General features: G+C 46.2%; 1 protein-coding gene across 1 annotated transcript in view; it reads left to right on the top strand.

Annotated features, from left to right (window-relative positions):
• The window catches only part of MPRIP (myosin phosphatase Rho interacting protein), a 564,937-nt gene that overhangs the window by 318,118 nt on the left and 224,474 nt on the right, over nucleotides 1-22,345 (top strand). The window contains exon 15 of the mRNA XM_086940861.1: nucleotides 11,184-11,331. Coding sequence (XP_086796987.1) covers nucleotides 11,184-11,331 — 148 coding nt within the window. The remainder of the gene's footprint in view (nucleotides 1-11,183; nucleotides 11,332-22,345) is intronic.

Genomic DNA, 22,345 nt, shown 5'->3' with positions numbered 1-22,345 from the left:
GGGCGAAACGATGTGCAATCTGACTGCGGTTTGCCGGGCTTAGGTTTCGCCTCGATTGTGGCTGTCCGCTGATCCAGCTGGAGTTCCGTCTTTTCCCGACTTTCCGTGTACATGGCGAGCAAAGGCGGGCCGAGCGTATCTGGCATCATTTTATACCATTCAATGGGGATCCCGTTCGGGCCTACCGCTTTCCCTGACTGTATCGCCTGGATTGCTAGTTCAATTTCCTCAATAGAGAGGTCGGCCTCTAGATCTTGGACCACCTCTTGTGTAAGTGTTTGGATCGCTATGTGATTCAGGGAATCCACCGCCACACCTTCTGTAAAATCCCTGTCCGGGGTGTATACCTTCTCGAAATGGTCCGCTAGTGTGTCCACAATCTCCTCCGGGTGGGTCTGTATACGGCCTGTACTAGTGTGTAACTGTTGAATGCCTCTATTGCCCCCTCCCCTCTTTTCCAACCAGGCTAGCAATTTTCCCGCCTTGTCCCCCACCTCGTAAATTTTGTGGGCTGTAGCTGACATATGGTCAAGTACCTGTAGTCGGAGATATTCCTTATGTCTCTGTTGACATAACTGTAAAGTATGTGCTGTGTCAATTGTGGGGTCTGCTGCATGAGACTCATTGGCCAAATATACTGATCGTTCCAGCTCTAAAAGTTCTTGTCTTTGTGCTTTTTTGTGCCCCGTAATGGAGGCCATCGCTTGGCCGCAGAGAACTGTCTTGTATGCTTCCCATAGGGTCGAGGGGGAGCGCACCGAGTCTGCGTTTTCAGTAAAGTAAAACTTGGTCGCTGTCTTTAGAGCCTTCTTGATACCCGGGAGTTTCAGAAAGTTAGGATATATGGGGTATATCCTTTTGCAAGTCTTTGCTCGACTGAGTAACGTCAAGACTACCGGGGAGTGGTCTGATATTCCCCTGGGCTGTATTTCAACGGTATCCACATCGTGCATTCCGTCTCCCAACCCCAAGAAGTAATCTATACGTGAGAGGCTGTTGTGTACAGCCGAATGGTAGGTATATTTTCTCGCGGTCGGGTGCCTATGACGCCAGATATCCATTAGACCCATGGCCTCCAGGAAGCCGTGGAAGCCAGAGGGGCTGGGTGTATGTGCCCTCGCTGGGAATTTATCCAACGTCGGGTCAACCACTGCATTGAAGTCACCCCCTATTAAGATGTCTTCCGCCGGGAGATTGAGCAAAAAGTCTCCTAGTGCCGGTAATGCCACTGTTTGAAGTGCCGGCGGGATATAAACTGAGATAAAGGTAAGAGGCCGACCCTCCCACTGTCCATGTATCGCCGCAAATCTGCCCTGATCGTCTACTTTGTGATGCAAAAGAATGAAGGGGGAGGTCTTCCTCAACAATATACCCGTCCCCCTGGAACCAGAGGTAAATTCTGTGTGAGCCACAATCTTGTATCCTCTGCGATCTAGCGCCTGACACGCTGTGCCCGTGAGGTGCCTCTCTTGCAGCAAGACCAAATGTGGGCTCTGGAGCGTAAGTGCCTGCATCACCAGACCTCTCTTGATCTTGTCGCCCAGTCCTCGCACATTCCAGGTCGTCACCCTCAGGGGAGGGACGGTTGCATGCTGCAGTGCGCCGCTAAATGCGGTATCTTGTGAGTGTCGTGACATAGGGAGGCCGTTTAACTGGGAACCCCTGTGTCGTCCCCAACAGTGCTGTTAAGTCTAGGGCCCCAGCGTGCGACGGGCATGTGACTGCCTTGTGCGAGTTTTGTGGCACAGTGAGGTGGTTGACCTGGGAGCACCTGTGTCGCTCCCGTCAGTGCTGTGGATCCAGTGTCCCAGTGGATTGTGCGTGAGTGTCTCTTGTCGTGTCGTGTCCAAACGTGCAAAACATGTATCAAAACAAACAAAACCCCTTTCCCTACCCCCCTCCCTGCCTCCCTGCTACACGGACATAGAACCGCCCGCCTCCCCAACTTAGCAGAGTGCTCATTCCTGTCCCAACCTAATGTACTTGCTTGTGGGGAGAAGAAGTTCTGCGGTGACAGCGGCCCCATCTGCCCTCCTCTGCTTCTTCCTGATCGGAGTCCAAGGGTAGCACGTCTACCATGTTAGACTAATATTGTCAGAGCTATAGCCGACCGGGTTCTTAGGAGTCAGACTGGCATTCCTCTTCACTCAGTCCCGTCTCTGAGACATTGTCCTGATTGTTCCCGGTTGACGTCGGCGAACTCGCTCGGGCCTCGGTCAGCTGGTTTCGCTGTCCCTTTCCCGTGCGTCATGGCGCTTCCCCTTGCCTCCAGCCATCCAACCAATCTCGTGCTGCTTCAGGTGTGTCTAAGAGCCATGTTTTGTGATTATCTACCACCCTCAGTTTCGCCGGGAACAGCATCGAGTAGGGCAGTTCCTTCGCCCACAGTGTCTTCTTTATGTCTGTGAAGGTTTTCCTTCGCCGGGCCACCTCAGCCGTGTAGTCGGGGAAGAAGGCAAGTGTGGAATTGTGAATTTTAAGAGGCTGCAAAGTCCGTGCTGTCTGGAGTATGGCATCTCTGTCCCGGAAATTAAACAGTCTAGCCAGCACTGGTCGTGGTGGGGCTCCCGGTTTCGGTGCTCCGTCAGGGACCCTATGGGCTCTTTCTACGGAAAAGAAATGTGAAAGTCCCTTCGGCTGCAGTTTGGTCTTAATAAGGTCCTCAATATATATAGATCCATTGCTCGCTTGCCTTCCGATTCCGGTATTCCCAGGATTCGCACGTTATTGCGTCTGGAGCACTCTTCCTGATCGTCCAGCTTTTCCTGTAGTTTCTTGGTGACTGCTTCCATACGTTCCATCGCCAACTGCAATTCGGAGGTATCCTGAACCAGGGACTTCGTGACCACTTCCACCTGTGCCACCCGCTCCGTTATTTTGTGCAAGTCTGCTCTCAGAAGGCCAACATCCGTTGAGATGGAGCCTACCATTGTCTGGACACTGGACAGCTTGTTCATTAGATCTTCCAACGTTACCTTCCTGGCCCCGTCTCCCTCTGAGCCCTTTCCCGTTGAGGTGCGCCCTTCTGGGTGTTGCGTGGTGGCCTTTTCGTATGCATATTTATCCAGCCTTGACTGCGCCGCGTTAGTCCTTGTGGCCCTGCCCGTCATGACGTTCACCGTCGCTGTGTCGCTGAGCGTGATCAAATCTGCTTCAGAAAGCGATCAATGCCAAGAGTTCCGGAGCCCAATCTTGCAGGGATGAGGTCGGGACGCGTAATGAGAGGCCCGCCTTGGTATCGGGATCAAGACTGCGTCTTGTCTCGGGGCTCCCGAGGCCGAATGGACCCTGTCACTGCGATGAGGCGTTAGAGCATGCCCCTCTCACTCAGGCATCTCGGCGTCATCGCTGTACTGCTCTTGGAGTGGTATGCGCACTGTATTGAAGGTGCCCTGTAGGGTAGAGCGTGTAGCGGCTCACCTACACCCCGTCCTTAAGTCCATACAGTTCCACTGCACTACTGGTGTGCACAATAGCCCGTAATGGTTTCTTATTTATTCCTGGGCGAGTCGATGTCTCCGCCAGGCGTCACCCCTTGGTGTTACTGTGCGAGTCAGGCAGGGCTCCCTGGTGATGGCTTCCACACCCCTCAGCTTGGCCTCTTCCCACTGTGGGCCCTATACGTGTGTCTTCTACTACACGGTGCCCCGCTGCGCTGAAATGATCCGGGGGGCGGGGGGTGGGGTCGTCACAGTCATATGGCGATACTGCAGGAGTCAATGCCGGTTAATCGCCGCCTTACCCTCGGTTCCGACGTCGGGGCTTCTTTTTCCCCGCTTCTCTCATCAGAAATAAGGCCTGCAGGGGCGGGTGGCGGGAGCGGTGTCCGCGGGGTGCAGGGTCACAAATGTGCAATACTCTGGTCCGCTGCTTTTTGGGGAGAACGCTGGTCGCCTCCTCCAGCGCTCACTTCCGGCGAGTGTCCCCGGCTTAGAGGCACTTCCGCCCGGGTTCTTCCAGCACGCCAGTCTGGTGTAGCCAAGGTGGCGATAGGCCCCTACCGGATGCGTCTCAGTTCGTACGGCTCCCGTTGTCGGATCCGCACCGGAGTTGCGGCGGACGGCGCCTGTTGTTCTCCTCTCCTGGATTCTGCTCTCGAAGGTACAATTTTGCCGGATATAAGCACGGATAGATGTGATGGAGCTGCGTTAGTCACGGAGTTCCTCAGCTACGCAGCCATTTAGCTCGGCTGCTAGCCACGCCCCCAGCAGTTTGTCATTTTTTGCTCACACAACAAAATCAACCCACTAGATGCTTCCATTCAAAACATCATCTGTTACCTCGTTCATCTACAACAATGTAACCTAGCGTTTATATCTATAAGGTTACATCTAGTTGCCATAGCAGCCAACCTACAAAACAGACATTTGTCTTTGATTAGAATTCCTGCTATAAAAGCTTTTATGGAAGGACTTAAAAGAATATTTCCACCAAGAGCTCCACCCTCTCCAGTGTGGAATCTCAATGTAGTCCTTACCAGACTAATGGGTCCTCTTTTTGAACCTCTACACAAATGTGAACTACAGTTCCTTACTTGGAAAGTAACATTTTGAGTCGCTAACACATCTCTCAGAAGAGTGAGTGAACTCCAGGCATTAACCATACGAGAACCATTTTTACAAATCCATCATAACAAAGTGGTTCTTAGAACAAACCAACATTAATTACCCAAAGTGGTATCTGCCTTCCATCTAAACCAGTATGTTGAACTACCTGTATTCTTCCCTCAACCAGACTCAGTGGCAGAAAGAGCTCTACACACCATAGATGTTAAGAGCAATACTTTACTAAATTGAAACAACAAAACCCTTTATGAAAACCTAACAACTTGTCATAGCTTTCTCCCCAGCTCATAAGGGCAATCCTATATCCAACGCAGGAATTGCAAGGTAGATTGTAAAATGCATACAAATATGCTACCTTAAAGCCAAATGAACGTTCATCATCCCCCTAGAGCTCATTTTACACGCAAACTAGGGGCCTCTATGGCATTCTTAGGGAACATTACCCTAGATGACATATTTAAGGCAGCAACTTGGGCCACACCACACACCTTCACAAAACACTATTGTGTAGATGTGCAGGCAAAACAACATGCTAGTGTGGGCCAGGCTGCATTAAAACACTATTTCAAACTACTGCAACAGATACAGGTAGCCACTGCTAAGGAGGATACTGCTGTATAGTCTATGCATAGTGTACAATCTGCAGCTCATATGCCTCGAACGGAAAATGCTACTTACCAGTATGCATCTATTCTTGGCATGTAGAGCTGCAGAGTTGTACATGCCCACCCGCGTAGATACATCACTCATGGATATCTTTCTACTTCTTACTACTCCATCTAACCCTAAGTGACAAAAACAATCTAACGATGGAGCAGATGCCCCTGCGCATTGTCGAAGGAGGAGTCAGCAGACTCGTGACTGCAACACTTCTTCGAAGACAAAAACATGCAGACATCCGAGCCCAACACCAGATGGCGATCTATGCATAGTGTACAACTCTGCAGCTCTACAGGCAAAAAACAGATGCATACTGGTAAGTAGAATTTTCCTTCTAGAACTAATGTTGGACCTTTAATGGGTTATTTTTGTGTGCAGGAAGCTGTATTTTTTGTAGTGCTCTTAGTATGGATATAGAAACCAAGGAGAAAAATATTTTCTTAGATGTTCTTGTTAACAGAAGCCTGCCCTGTTTGCCTTGCTTCTGTTTTTTTCCCCCAGGTGCTTTTCAGTTTGTGGTGAGGTTCTCTTTTTCTGTTGAACAGCTATTCTGTCTTAGCTTTGGGAGAGCATGGATATATAGAATATTTTTGACTTGGGTAAGCCCTAAATGCAAATTGCGAATGTCAGGAGTGGGGTCATCCAGTTGGCCAGGAGTGGAACAAGAATTGATCAGATAAGTTTTTCCCATTCTTTTTTGTAGATTCTTCCTTGAATTTTGGGTCTACCAAAAGGGCTTGGGGAGCTGCATGACAGAACCAACCATTCATGTGTTTAAGAGTGTTAGTACTTCTGAAGGTATACGATTAAGAAAGGTCAGATCAAGACTATACAGATTGTTAAATCCTTAGACTATTACCAGTTAAGAGGGCCCTACAATTCAAACTTGCATACTAAAATGACGGATGCTGCAAGATTTATAGTCTGTCTTGGGTCTGATGTGTAGAAATACAGTTGCATGTTTAGTTCTCAATTCTAGTTGGGAATTAAAGTCTGAAATATGGTTTGCAAAAATCCTGGTGCTCTATAATTTGTTAGAGGGAAGGTTAGGGGAGACAAAAAAACTGCTACTTGTTTAATTGGTTAGAGAGGAGCTTGAGCTAGAGTTTACCCTAAGTAGTATACTTAAACATCAGAGCTGTTTCCAGTCATATAACGCAATGTGCAGTTTTGAGAGAACATGCTAAATCCTGTTTTCAAGCACTTGTGATTTAGTAATATGATTCAGGTTTGATTATCTTACAAGATCAATTCCTGTATTAATAAATCATGCTTGGAATTAGTACTTGCATTTTAAAGAAAAATTTCAAAAGTGGCTAGTAAGAATAATAAATAAGGTGGCCTTTTCTATTACTGTAAAGACTTCAAAACTCACTTCAAAGCCATATTAGACCTCTGAGACTTCCTTTACCTGTCCACTCACAGCAAATAGTGGATAGGTTTGACTAGTGCACAGTCTTACCTCCTGATTAAAGTATGTGGAAAAACTTTGAATTGCTAAACCAAGTTGGCCTCATCGAAGTCTGTCCTGCATTGAATTCATGATTGTATTAATGTAGTTGTCCTAAAACTGTGAGTTGCTTTTTTTTTTACTGCCCAGTAACATGGAAAAAGCTTTTGATGAGGTGGTTGGGTTTAATCAGTCTAGGATACTGAAAATTGTTTGAAGTGTAGACATAAAAAATCATGAATAGTTAGTTTTTTTCCCAACAAAGCATGAGTATCAAAAGAAGAGCCTTTGAGAAAGTAGCCGGATACATTTTGTAACATTTTAACCTAGAGATCATTTAGACCATGAACAGACCTTTCTATTCACTAAACACAAGCATTGTTTTATCGCATCCAGGATCAAGATATCTCCATAAAACCATTATTTAAAATAGTTTTTATGCATTTTTATAAACATTTGTATTTCTTCGCTTATCATACCGAAACTTGATAGTGACTGGTCACTAAAGAGCACTTGCATCGCAAACGCAATATTAACAGGCATCAAAGTCAGTAGCTTAAATTTTATGTTTGCACTGGAAATCGGTGAATGGGAATAGGCCACAGTTTTTTAGTTTACATGTAACCAGTCTAACTCTTCCGGAATTATTAATCTTCTCATGGGCCTAAACAATAAAGGCCTCCATTAAGACAGATACACTTTTATTTTTATTAATTTATTGTGAGGGTGAGGAATCTCTCCCCCTTTTCTTCCTTTGACTTTTACACCGTGTTTAGAAAGTCCTCACCTCGTAAGAATTCTGCAGAATGTGTGCGTTCTTATTGTGGACAACTCAAAAATGTGCAAAAGAATGCGTTCTCACCTATACACCTGTCACGAAGAATTTTCTTGCTTCGCCATCTTCCAGATCTTTATAATTTTTCCATTCCGCTTCCATTTTTCCTTTTTGTTTTTCCAGATCTGCAAAAGTAGTATTTTGTGATATTAAAATGTCTAGTCCACTCTCCACTTTGCTGCTGTTGTAATTTTCTCTTTAACACTGGGTCTCTCAAGTAGAAGATTGAGGTCAGGTGTTCCCCTATTTTGTAGTAGAACTCCTACTTGACTTGTTCAGAAATGTCTTCATCGTGGTCCGGTGACTCCATGATGCACTTTGAGATAAAGAACAAAGGGTTCTTTAACTTCTACTTTTAAGAGACTTGGTACCTTTTCATCTAGATTTAGCGTGCCACATTTTAAAGGAGTTCCTTCCTGTAGTCCAGGGCTTAGATGTCTTTAATCACAACATTTGTTTGATCATATTACAAAGTTTCAAGCCCTTTCTCGTTTGCTTACCCTCGAGTTTCTTCATCTTGTCGTTTAGATTGCTGGTCATTCAGTGGAATAACCATCTTGTTCAGTTTATTGAGCGTCCATTGAGTGCATCATTCCATCTTCTACAGATCGCTTCTATTGCATTGCCTGACATGCACTGATTTCAGCAGATGCGCCTAAGAAATATTTGTTGACCACACAAGCCATCTTGAAAAAAGGCTTCCTCAACAAGCTGCATAGCATTGTATATGTTATTCAAATGCCTAAATGAGATACCATCTTGACAGGTTTTTTTTTTCAACAAAAGAACATTTTTGGAATGGAAAACGATTGTAATTAAATAAAGGTAAATATTTTATTAAAATATGTAAAATCACAAATACTATGTACAATTTTCAAACTTCATTGGCTGCCAGTTATTAGACGCATTGAGTTTAAGACCTTATGCTTTGCGTTCAAGATTCTGAAATCTGGCACCCCCGCCATCCTCCAGCACCTTTTGACTTTTTACACCCCTTCCCGTAGCCTGCGCTCTGCCGGCCAAAGCCTGGCACTTGTTCCCCGTTTCCAAAAATGCAGATTAGGTGGCCGATCGTTCAGGGTGCTGGCCTCCAAATTGTGGAGTGCACTCCCTGTCCACATTCGTTCCTTAGAAGATCTCTTTGCTTTTAGGAAAGCTGTTAAGACTTATCTTTTCCCTCTGCCCTATTAGTTGTCCTTCATTTCTGCTGTGTTAGTTATGTTCTTTTCAGATATAGCGCCAGGACGCCCCTTCGCTGGGGCAGCTGTGCGCTCAAAAATTCAAATAACATAACATAACATAACTATGCTACATTTGCATATACAAGAAGATCATAAAGTACTTCAATTAAGCATTTGATTGTTTTCAATAGGGAAAGCCAACTTTCCAAGATGGCTCTGTGATTTTTTTTTAATGGGCACTGCCTTGTCATTGGAGGTGCTCCTTTTTTTTTTAACCACCCACTCCCCAGCCAGTGTATGCCACAGATGGCTTATGGATCAGTGCTCCAGGCAACCCTTCACAAATCGGGGCAGCGGCTTCTGGTAATCACGTTTCTTTTTTTTACTTATCAATGTCTCAGGACTTGCTTACAAGTCTGACCATGGTGTTCTTTTTGCACCTAAGGACAAGCTAATGTCACCATAGCCTCGGCGACGTCTTGCAAGATTGACAGCAAAATTCACAATCTCTTGAAACTTGGAGTTTGCCATCTGGCTGACAGGACAAAATCCAGCCCTCTCCCTATGGCTTAAGGCGACTGCACAGCCAGCCTCCAAATCTACTAAAAAATAAATCTTTAAACTATTGTTAACTAGCATAAAGCCAGCAATAGATCTAAAATTCGTATGCATGTGCACATTAATGCCAGGCCTGTTGTCTTTCCTACTGCTTGTTTGTGTTTTTTTGGCACCTCAGAAGTTGAAGAATCTGTTTCTTCCCTGTTCCTACCCTTTGCTGTAGACCTATCTCGTTGAGTAGAGAACTGTGCCGAGTACCATATGAGGCCCTACAATCAGTATGTTCCTTCCTTGTGAATCCCTGGCACTTAAATAATATCTTCTCTGACAAAGTTCACATTGTTCAGTGGCCATATATTGACTTTCAAAGATGGTCATTCTTCAGGACACTGTCCTAGTTGTGTCTATCAGGCGTTAAGCAGTCTTACCTTTTAATGAAGTGGCACGATTATCTGGGCCAGCACCTAGTCGTGAGCCTACTTTCCAGCTTTGGTTCTGCCTTCTCCTGAACTGCCTATCTTTAGATCACTGGATCGCAGCACCACTTGGTCGGCACAGTATTCTCAGGTTTCTGCATTCTCTTCTGCTGTAAAGTGACCTCCCAGAGCAGCGATAAATATTGTTCTGCAATTGATCACAGAAAACCTGATGATGTTCAGTCCGGAGTCTGGACAATGTCTCTGTGCACTTTGGCATTGTTTTGATGTAGTGGACTCAATAAAAGGTTTTGATGCTGAATTCCTGGCGGTCAGTGGGTTATTTTCTTTTCTTTTCCCAACTAGGTTGTTTATTTCTTCATAATTCAAACCTGCAACTTCAAATTGCCTACTGCAGTAAAGACCTGAGCATTGCTGATCCATTTTTTAATTGCCAGAGGAGTAGTGTACCAACAATGCATTTACTCCAGCTATCCTAACTATTGTAACCATGAACATAGCTGTACCTGCCTCAGGATCTCGCAGTGTGCTCCAGGGTATAGTGATGAAATGATCAGTAACCATAGTCCACAAATTTGTATCTTTTTCATGTCGTCTGATTTCATAATTTTCCCAGGCTGATCCTTTTTGAATTGTAAAATACAGATGTAATTCTTTACATTATATAGTTCTGTGCTTTCTGTCTGGAAAGCAGCAAATCCTTTTTATTAAATTTACTAAAAATATGTAAATTCTATACAAATCTGCAATTTCTTCATGATTTCCAACCAGAAAAAAAGTTGTATGGGATTTAAAAAATCTGTACATGGACTCTATTGTGTAGCAGTGCAGAAAACTAAGTGCAGAACATTGTTGCTAATGTATATTATCTGTCTCCTTCACCCCAGCCTCATCATTTCACTTCTACCCCGTCCTTCTCCATCCCTTCTTCCTTTTCTCATTCCCCTCCTTTCCACATGCTTAGCAAGTGCTTCAAATAACATAATGCCCCTACATCATAACTCGGTCTCAAGCATGATAGCCTTTGCTGTAATTTTTTTCTGATACCCTTCACTGTTTAAAAGACGTATATATTTGTGCTTTAGAATTTTGATTGATATATCCGACTTTGTACCTGATTAATTTTAAATTCTGGCACACCTCAGTTGAGACCCGTTTTCTTTCTCAAGTGTGCGCAGATGCTTTTGAAATATTATCAGTAGTCCTATTGTGTTTGTCACCTAATACAAAGCACACACTCAATATAAAAAAACATGATATGCTTCTCAATAGTCATACTTGGAACTCTTCAAAGGATGAATAGTACGCTCTTCTTTTCGTTCAGTCTCCGGATGCCTGCCTCATGTGTAACATGATCCAATTCTCATAGCTCTCTCCATATTGAATTAGTTGGCTGTCAAACTTGTGCAGAATTCGTATTAACAGGCAATATTTACTCTTGTCTTTCAGTAGAGAAGTGGGGGGAAAAATGAAAAAGGCCTTTTTTCATGTTTGTAGGCAACATGTGAACGAGGGTTTGCAGCCATGGAAGAGACGCATCAGAAAAAGATTGAAGATTTGCAGAGACAGCATCAGCGGGAACTGGAAAAGCTGCGAGAGGAGAAAGAGCGTCTGCTTGATGAAGAAACTGCTGCTACTATTTCAGGTAAAGTATGTGGGATTTATTAGAAAGAACATATTTTGGGGATTTAGGTAGTGGCATATATTGCCAGTTATAGAACATAGATTAAGAGTGAAAAATAATAGGTCAGTCGCATAGCTGTCTTCCAGTGGGGTGTTTCTTTAGAACTAATAATTGTCCAAAGCAGGTTTGGTCCTTGCATTGTGAAGTCTACATGGATACAGTTCTCCTCACATTACTTCTAATTGTTTTGTGACCTATTGTCATCCCCTCTGTCAGTTGCCCATACACTGGAAAGCACATTACACATGCAGGCCTGTTTCATTATATCCTGTCTGTCTACACATTCTTAATAGTCCACTTCTGATGGATAATTATAACTACAGATTTCTCACCTTTACAATATTCCTTACGTGCCAGACTGTATCCGGAATTGTTCTGGAGTACGTTTTTCTTGCTCGCCAACTTAACGTTGGCGAGCACGAGTGAGGCTAAAACCCCTCTTTGCAGAGTTTTTCAGAACTTCATGCTCTACACGGAGTGAGAGGAGCGGAATTTCAAACCCATCCCTAATTAGGATCTGCTATGCATTGGCTGAGAAGCAGGCCCCTAAAGACAAAAGGCTCATTCCACCAGGGCCTAAGTTGCTACCGCTGCATAAGCATGCTCTTAACTTGTGTCTGGCCACCACATGGGCGTCGGTGCATAATTTCATGAACTGCAACTACATTGATAGCCAGGTCCAACAGGAAGGGCATTTTGCCCGCTCGGTCCTGCAGGACTTCAGACTCTTTACATTTGGTGGTCCGGTTTTGGTATCTATTCTAAACGTTTAAAGTAGGTATCAGAAGAACAAGTTGCTTATCTTCAGTAAAGCTCTTTCAGGTAGACCTAAGTACAGATTCCTCACTGCCCTCCCACATCTTTTACCATTTAAAAAGTTCCCAAATTAGATATCTACACACTGGTACCTACAATTGTTCATCAGTCCCTCGTTTGCCACGGCAGATTCAGACCCATCTCTTACCCATGCTTGCACTTGTGGACACCAGAAATTTGTATCCAGTAATTCGCTAGGAGTCTTTTTTTTTTAGGTTACGGCCCCCAACGCTGCAGACCTAAATCTCATTTTCCTTTTCTTCTGGTTGTGCAATACCCCCATTACCAGTGCCTAATTTGTAAATCATTGAGTGCAGATGCCCGAAGTTAAGCTCAGTAGCTCGCATACGTCGCAATTAAATATCGGCCAGCCAAATACAGGGGCACCTTAGTTTTTTTTTTTTTTTTTTTTTTTTTCAAACCTTTATTGTGCAGAAGCAGCAGAACAAATACGGGCCTACAACCCTCGGGCCGGCCACGAAACATCATCAGCACAGGTGCATGCAATACAATCCCCCCAGCAGCTATAATCGGACTAGCGAGCAATGAACTTTGCATCAGAATGAGTCATATCATCGGGGGAGAGGAAAAATGAAGGTTAATTTTAAAGTTTTTTAAAGCGTTTTCACCAAAAAAGGACAGTGAAGAAAAATAATAAGAAGATTCGAGTCCGCACAATATCTTCACGCTACGGGCAGGCGACGTTATATACTGAAAACATCGACGAAGGTTAGCAACAGGTATATCGTGGCGGTGCAAAACAGTGGCAACAATTTCCTAGCACTCATGCACCCCAAACATCATCGCTCCAACCCTACCAACCCCAACCCAGTCCCGGAAACGAATCAGAAACCAAGTACAGAAAATGGAAAGAAGGCCCATAGAACCAAGCGTAGAACAAATTACCCCACCCACCCTGCAACATTGTGGAGGCTATGGCCTGCCCCCCCCCCACAGAGTGCCTGTCGCCCCAGAAACCCGAAATATAGAAAGAAAGAATAAGAAGGAAAGAAAAAGAAAAGAACATGTACACCTTCAATATAGGGAGCGAGAGAGGGAAAATCAATCTACATTCCCAAAAAGAAAAGAGCGGGGAGGAGCCCACTAGTTACTAAACACCCGAACATATTCTCAAAGACAACGAATCAGGAGGAGAATCAATTCTAAATAATCCCAGTCCCCCCAGCCACAAATGCAGCCTCCACCCTAGACTCAAAGTACAGCATTAAGCATCAGTGCAGATACAAGAGTGGACTGACAATTCGCAGCATGTGACTTAAACAGGTGGAAAAAACAGTCCCTAACCCGGTTCGACCAGCCAAGAAGCCGATAGAAAAGAAAAGCAGCCTAGCCCTGGCCCGATCTTGGATACATCCCCAAGTACGCTCCCCGAGAGAAGCCCGCCCCCTCTAAAACAAAGAAACAATATGGCCGCATAAAGAAGGAGAATGGCTTAGGAGCACAAAATGGCCGTCGGAAGTCACCGTGTAATCCACTGTCCGTCATAGAAAGTTCCTCCGGGACACACAAAGAGTACGTGCTCCTCAGTAACAAAGGGGAAAGCCACGAAAAAGGAGCCATCGAGGGGGCAATTGATGTTACGTGCAGGTCTCTAGTCACTCGGGATAAAGGAAACCACAATGTAGCAAGCTCCAGTGGAAGGGGAAACAATGTATCCCAGGCAGGTCTGTCAGATGATCGGTCGCGGGCGCCGGTAGAATTTAGAGCAGGCATGTCGTCCCTGCAGTCAGGAGGAGGCACCGTATCTCCATGGGGCTCCGGCAGAGGCAGGGTAGAGCTTTGCTGGGTACACATAGTGTGTCCCTGTCTCAGAACAGCCGCCATGTCGTCCAATTTGGCACTCAGCACTCGGTAGCCATGGTGCAAATCCGCACGGAAATCTCGCAGGGTATACAGGATAGTTGCACAGGAGGGTGGCGACTGCAGCCCCTTCATCTCAGCACCCCGGGACGGCGCTTGTGAACCAGACCCCAACGCAAGCGAGGGAACACAATGCCCGGGCAGGGGTTGGCGCTCTCCCCCGCGCCACGAATCGCCAACTGAAGCCAGAACAGCGAGAGTCTTCAGGCCACCATAGCGAGGCAGGGAATCAGGCAGCCGACGCCGAGCAGGCATGTCCGGGTTACCCCCGTCACACATCTCCGGTCCCAAACAAAGGATTCGTACCTGAGGAGCGTCTCGTCCCAGCAAGCACTCGCAGGACACCGCTAGCGTCGTACCCCTTACAGGCAGCGCGGTAAGGACAGCATCTCAGGAGGACTGCACCACTGCTCAAGTCATCAGCGCCTCGCGAGCTGTCCGGCCGCCATCAGTCCCTCGAGGCACGGCGGAGAGCGACAATGGAGGCGGGGTCCAGGGCTGCATACAGTTCCGCAAATATCTCCGGCCGCCGGGCCAGCCGAGATCCCGGGAAAGCACGACTGAAGTCAGCGCTGCATACCCAACAGTCCGCCGTCAAATTTCAGTAGGAGAGGAAGCAGGATGTTGGTGCGGAGGAAGAAGGGGCACCTTAGTTTTAAATCCATCTCATACTTCTTTAATCCACTGCCAGACACTTCCTGCCCCTTTTTCTCATAGGTAAGTGCTTTTTCCCTGTGTGACGGGTTTTCCGTCTTTATGTCCCCTCGTCATCGCGTTTTGTGTGTTTTCCCTCTCTTGTTATCGTTAAGTGTATAATGAAAAAAGTGCTGGTAGTGCCCACTCGAAACTACAGGCTCAAATTAGGCAAACCCCATTACAAATTGCTTTATTGTAAGTTTGGGTATCCCTCCTGTTAGGAGGTGTAGTCTATTCATGAGTTTGATCCAGAAGTTGCAACCATTTGGTACAAACCAGCCTTATACAGAAAGTCAATGTCTGCCTCGGTTGTCTCCAGATCTGTGGGGAAGCCAGACCATATTTCTCTAGCAGCCTTTACTTGTTTGGTATATTGTAAGAATTGCACAGGTCCCTCATTGCATCTTTCCTGTACTTCTGAAAAAGTATCAAATACATAATTTGGATAAAGTCCCTCACAGTTTCACAGCAGCCCTTCCCCACACTACCATATTATGCCCTATTCCCTTAAATAGTTGTAGGCTCCCTCGATCGTCAGGAGCAAACATGCCATTTCATATGTTTTGTCTACAAACACTCCCAAGTATTCTTCGCTGTTGAATTATGTATGAGTATGTTTTTGAGATGTTTCTCCCCTCATGACCAGTTCTTGCAAGAGGACATGCTCATGTTTGCCCTCAAGTAGATGGATCGGAAACCAGGCTGCCTGTTCAGATGTGTCTCCATATAATAGAACTCTGAGTATGGTTGCCAAAAGCCCCCATTTTCCAAGCTCAACTTTAGAGTTTCCAGCTTTACCCTAATTTGCTTCCCTCCCTAATCCTGCAACACCATAAATGTGCCCAACTCTCTAAACAATTGTGCCAGCATTGTGCACTTCAAGTTCTGTATTGTGGACAGGCATCTAGGCAATAATATTTTAAAAATCTTGACAAGTGTCACCTGTCTTATAATGGAGAGTGGCAGCACATCCACAAATGTTACCAAGCTCTTCAATTCTATCATGACTTTTCCCATATTGTATTCGTATTTTTTATCTGCTGTGTGTCCTACTTGTATTGCTAAATGTATGAAACTATCTATGCAGTCCTGACAAATCATTCAAGTGTTCTAGTCCTTGGATCATCACTGAGACCAGACGGGCACGGTTATATTAGTGCACACCAGAGGTCAAACTGGGCGTGCCACTACTTTTTAATTAACAGTAACCGGTTAATTCCAACAGCTGAAATGCCTCACCTGAAATGGAAGTGATGGACTCTCATGTAAAGGGAAGTCAAGGGAGGGAGGGACAGACGGCTGAAGAAGAAACCAACCTTCTTGCCATGGTGCCAGCTACCTGAAAGAAATGCAAACCTGTGTAATTGGTTCATCTGCAAATGTAAAGACTGCCTGGAATTTAACTGATTAAGCCTCTTGACACTTCCTGATGACAAAGATTTATTCTTTTTGAGAGATACTGTAAGGGTGTTACCAGCTCCTCTGTGGAGTGTGTACTTTTATTGGGCAATTTAAAAAATGTTTGCATATGGTACAGTCTGAGTATTGCTAAAATCTGTATATCTGATAGTCTTCTAGCTGCATATTCCTTATCTTTGAATTTTCCAGGTATCAGGCCGGATCCAGAAACTTTTGCTGAGCAATGCCCCTTGCGTGGGCCGTCGGGTGGCTCCATTCGGTTCAGCGTGACGTTGGTGTCGTTAGCGTCGGTTATGACGTTGCGGTACCTATATAGGCAGCACACAGGCACGCAGACGTCCGTTCTTTTCTTTCTGTGCCCCGTTAAGTGCCAATCCGGGATGAGCTCCCCCTCTGTCGCTTTCTGACAGGCCTTTTCTCTACTTTTTGCTGACTTCCAATATTTTGTTTTCCATTGTGCACGAAAGATGTCATCGAGAAGACAGGATTCAAGCCACCAGTCAGGATTCAGTCACTGATCCCCTCCTCGTCTGCTTCTGGTGTCTTGATCCTGACCACGATCCAAAGTCGTGCTTGGACTGTCTGGTCATGTCTCCTAAGACTTTACGGGAGCGGGCTTTGAAGCTCCATGCAGCCCGACAGCCAACACCGTCAAATGAGACTCCACGGAGGACCCGGTCTCAATCAAGGAGGAGGAGGTCACGGGACCGATCTTGGAGCCCAAAGTCCTATTCGTTCCACTCTAGGTCGTCGGGACACTCTGGGAAGAGGCACAAAAAGAAGTCCAAGCGGACTTCCTCTTCACCTCGACATTCGTCCGTCGACGAAGCAGGTAAGGATCACCGATGCTCTAGGAACGGTTCCTTGGATCATCCCAGAGGCACACCCACCGATGCAAATAGCAATGGGAGGGTCTCGTTCCTCGTGTTATCTTGCTGCTTTCTGTTATAATCCATCATCAATATTGCTGTTGCATACATGTGCAGGATCTGTCATCTGAGGCTAAGGGTGTGATTTGATATCAAACAGGTCAGGCTGCACTAACGTTTGAAATGGAAGCATCAACCTACTGTGCAACACTCACTGAAAATCTGTATATCCGTATTCATCATTGATGTGGGGGTAGTATGTGGGAGATGGAGCCCGAGGCACCGACTGAGAGGGCGGGGTCTGTTACACCTGAGTGTTTACTGGGTGAGGTGGGCTGATACCTCATATAGGACAGGTGTGACAATCACTCTGCCTATATGCAGGTAATATGATGAGCACATAACTACACTGGTTGATTGGTATATGTTTTTTCACGCATGCAGTAGCTCTATATAAATAAAGGTCCTGAAGAAAGCCTGGGCTATAGGCCAGTGAAGGCTGAAACTAGTCGACCACCTTCCTTAAGCAGCAACATATTTGGTCAATGTCGCATCTGTGAGTTTTTATTAGGTTGTTGAGAGTTGTCAGAATAAAAGGTTTTTTTCTCTCACTTCTCCTTTTTAGATCACCACGTTTTTTGCACTGCACTTTATCTATTTTTTTCCATCATTTAATTGAGGAGTTATCTTTCAGACATAGTAGTAGACTGGGGTTCGAAATAAGTTACTGCAGTCTCCTTTCTTTGTGTCACTCTGTTTGTAACTTCATATGATGGTTACACGGACCTATGCGAAAATCACACCATATCATCTCATTTTGTGCTAACGAGAATGAATGGTAAGTGAAGAAGGATATCCAGCTGATGACACTGGCCTAATGGGGCAGTTGATGAAAATCTGATCGATTCTCAAATGGTTTTGAAGTAAGGTTATTGGTAGTCTTGTCTCTTTTTCTTTGTCATTCTTTCATTGTTTCACAGATTGATCTCCAGAATTTTTATGTATTGAATAAGTGTGCCTTTGGGGATTGAATCTGGTGAGGTCGGTAAACTGTCCCTTAGACCCTTGTCCCTTTTGGATGTGTAGATAGCTGTTGAACATTCACAGCAAGACGTTTAACCCCTTCGCTGCTCATGACGAGCTCAGCTCGTCATGAGGCACGGTTGAGCTGTGCTTATGACGAGCTGAGCTCGTCATGTATAATGGTATTCAAAGAATGTTAGCACACGAGGGGAAAACCATTAGTAGCCAAGGTGTTAAAAAGGGGCTTAAGTCAGCCCGTCAGTCTCCCCGGCTTGGCTAAAATGCTTTTTGTAGTTCAGCAAGCCAGAGAGACCCAGGAGTTGAGCAGCATGCACTCATCCTTCCTCCTGAATTTTAGTAAATAAATGTAAATGTACATGTATTTATATAGCGCAAATCACCGACCCGGTTTTTATTTATTTATTTATTTATTTTTAGAGTTTTCTATAGCGCAAACTTGAACCGATTAGGTTATCAGAGCGCTTTACATAGCACCAGTTCCGTTACATGTTATCACAGCAGTTTACATAGAATCAGTTACGTTGCACATTTCAGGATCTTGAACCGATTAGGTTATCAAAGGGTTTTACATAAGACAGCATTCGATGTCCAGTGCCCTCCTCCGCCGTGTAGCGGGGGACCTCTTCCAGCCCTCCGAAGTCGTCGAGCTGTTGGGACTAGGCTCCTGGAATTTCAGCTGTCCCTTTACAACTAATTTGTTTGAAGTCATGACGGAAATCTCAATCCCAGCAGCAACCAAGTGAGCTCTCTGTCTCCAAGTTTCTTTCCGCGCTTGGTGATAGTCTAGTATTTTGGATTTAGGCGGCTCGCACTGGTCATGTCACGTGACAGACTTCAGGAAACCTCGTTGTTTTCGCAGGTGCGTCGCCAACTAGGGGACCCACACGTCGCCATCTTGGGGAGCCTGCGGTCATCCGGCTCGGTGGGTGTGAGGGTGCACAAGGTGGTGGAGGTGTTGGTGCGGTCACGCGTTGGCCATGCGGCGCTGCCCAGGCATGTTAAGAGCAGGCCCTATCTTCGCTCTGCGGTCACTGGCGGTCCAAAGCTTAGGTCCATTGGCGAGTTGCAAGGAGCACTAGGGGCCAGTTGTGCACCCCCCTGCCCAGATATGTTAGCGGGAGGCTCCGCTAGGAATCAGCAAGCAGCCAGCGACCCTACCTCCCGGGTTGTTGTCGTCGGGTGGGCACCTCCCGATAAGGCACTGCAAATGTCCGGTAGATCGCACTAGAGGTAGATGCAGGCGAGGGTTACTGCCAGGGATCCTTGAAGAGGGCTCACCCCCGCAGGTATGAAACACAAAGAGAGCTTGCGGGGTCGCCTATGGGAGAGGCAGTAAGCGCTGGGACCCGATGGTCAAGTAGAGGCGCCGTCCGATAGGTACAAGTCCCACCCGGCCGCCATTTTAAGGTCAGGCAGGCGTGGGAAGGCAGATTGTAACCGGGGCCGCCCCCGGTGTCTTGCCGCTACCGAGGCCCCCGGAATACTCTCCTCAACTAGAGGATTCTCAGAGGTCTCTCAGAATCGATCGTCAGGCGTACCTCCCACAGAGAGTTGCGGTCCTCGGCGCACTCATCAGGGCTCCGACCGCCATTTTGCCCGCGGCCGTCTTCTCCTCGCGTCTCCAGACCGATCCAGCCGCTACAGCGATATCTAAGCGCTTGCTTAGGGAACCCGTCCTGGTATTCCCCTGTGAGATAACCCCGGCAGGGTATCCACAAGGTGAAAGCCAGGCATCCCACCGCGAGGGGCCGTTGTGGAGATTAAGCAAGCTATTGCCCAGAGTCGCAGAGTGTGAACCCGTGAATCGAGTAGGCACCGGAGCGAGAATTGTCGAGTCCATGGACATTTTAGGACTCAAGACCCCCGCCGAGCCGGAAATTGAACCCTGGTCCCGGGCTGACCTCTGCTTCCAGGTCTGCCTCCTCTAACCAGTGAGCCACACTTCTCCACTGATAGTGATACTGAGCTACAGTAGGTGGGAAGGGTGAAGGCTCCATGTGTCCTCCTGCACGGCTTCTTCCTTTCGCTTCACTCTGCCTAAATAATATATTAATCAGAGGCAGGGGAAAGAGAAAGGCAGATGCTGTGTAATAGGACATTACAATATTTGAGAGTAGCATGCATATACCAGTTCATATAGGTCTACTGCTGCTCCATTGTCTTCATTCCAATGTTCTAATGGTCATTAGACTGCCAAAGCCCAAACTTCTTTGCATAGCCTCGAGGTGACACTTGATGACATCACATCGGCATGGGAAGAGTTTTCACGGCATCCACGCCATTCGTTCCTGTGTTTGGTCATGACCGACTGTGTCCAGGGTCCGCTTTGAGAAGCGAGCCTTCGAAGCCCAACTGTCCCATAATTTCACTGCACAGACAATCTGCATGCTAGCCCAGCCTTCTGTAGCAGGGCTTCGGCCGTCCTACCCAAAAGTACTATTAATTGGTTAAATAACAGTGACGTCGCTCCTTTAGAGAACTCATGCTTCCTCCCATATTTGCTTAAGCAACTGGAAAGTTAAACAAGAGCCGAGACCCAGGGCCATTAGGCTAATTTTTAAAAGTACAACACCCATGATTTTAGCTGCAATTAAAATTTAAGTGGTGTAAAAACATATGACTCTTTGCTATTCAAAAAACTCCATCTCTATGACACAAGGAAGCGTTTTACTTTAGTACTTTGAACTATATCATTGCATTGAATGCCATTTATAGAAATTACATTTTTTAAACATGAATTTAGAAACCAACATGCGGTTTCCCTCCCTGACAAAGGTGCCATCGGTTAGTGAACCAAGATGGAAGTTAGTTGTCGCATGTAACCTATATGTAGTGCTTTAAATGGAAAAAGAGACGTGCCTGTACTCCCCAAACTGATTGGGGTGGGTCTTGAGTGTTTGGTAGTGTACTGTCTGGGGTTGGGAGAGGGCATGGCTGGCAGGCAGACATTTAACAATATCAGCATCTTCTTCTACCATGTAAAGCGATGTAGTGCCCTTCGGCAAAGTTCAGCTCATGTGCAGGATGTACTTGGTATGTTTTTTGCAGCTTTATATAGTGCAAATTTGGCATGAGGGCATTAAAACGCTCTACATGAGAAGCCGAAGTTTTACACAAAGCATTCTTTTTTGTTTTTGTGGCAGAAGTACCAATTACGCATTCCACGTATGACTCAAACTTGGCCAAAGGCCATTAGGCCCTCTGACAGTCAGGAGTAGTGTATTCAGACCGTTTCAGTGTTGGGACCTCTTGCCCTTAGACCACCTCGCTACATTCCGGATGCACTGCCAATTAGAATGTAAGGCTGCAGCAGCAACCCCACCCCCGAACACACGGACAGTTGACAGTCCGAGCGGCTCATATACACTCTTCACTTGCTAAGCCTCGTTTTCAGTGGCACTTGCTCTGCAAGTACCCATACCTCAGAGTCCGAGCTCCGCTGCCACTTGAAGCACCGGTACTCTCCTAGCCGAAGGAGAAGCTCCGATGCTCAAATGGAGTACACTGAGAAGTGCCGGCACGCCGTACTGGTGAGTACCGACCCATTTAAAATACAGCCTGTATGTAGTCTTATTTGTTAATACAAATGGAACAACTTTATAGTCTAATAAATATAAGCAAAAACGATTTTTGTACAGCGCACATCTGATGGAGACATCTAGCCGCAGATTTCTTACTTTAGAATACGTCAGTCAGGGTGGATCCGGAAGACTTTTGCTCGAGCAAAACCCTTGACTGCCAGCAGGAGGCATCGGTCCGCAACTTGTGGTGTCGTCCACACTGAAAGTGACGTCCTATGTAGGCACCACCTCAGTGCACCGACGTCAGTTCTTTTCTTTCCGCGCCAGCTACCACCGATCCGTGAAGAGAGCTATTCTCTGTCACTTTTTGACAGTTTTCTTTTTGACGTTTTGTCGACTATTTTTGGTGTGTAGATTTTTACTTAGTGTTGAAGAAGACTTCTGGATTCAAACCGAGCGGCACCTGCCAATGCCCAATGTTGGTGACGGTTCCACACTGAATTAGTCTCTGGTGCCTGGTGCGCAACCACGACTCGAAGTCTTGTTCAGACTGCCCGGCCATGTCTCTGAAGGCTTTTCAGGGAGTGGTCCCTAAAGCTTTGTGCGGGCCGGCGGTCGACTCCATGTTGTTCGCCCTGGAGGTCTTGTTTCCTGGTCGAGAGGAAGTGCCGGACACTGCTCTGGGATCCTAAGTCCTCGTCCTCCCACTCGAAGTCAGGTAAGATGCAT

This window comes from Lissotriton vulgaris, chromosome 10, assembly GCF_964263255.1.
Source record: "Lissotriton vulgaris chromosome 10, aLisVul1.2, whole genome shotgun sequence".
In the NCBI taxonomy this organism is placed as follows: domain Eukaryota; kingdom Metazoa; phylum Chordata; class Amphibia; order Caudata; family Salamandridae; genus Lissotriton; species Lissotriton vulgaris.
Note: the sequence above shows the minus strand (reverse complement) of the source record. Positions and strands in the feature narration are given on the sequence as shown.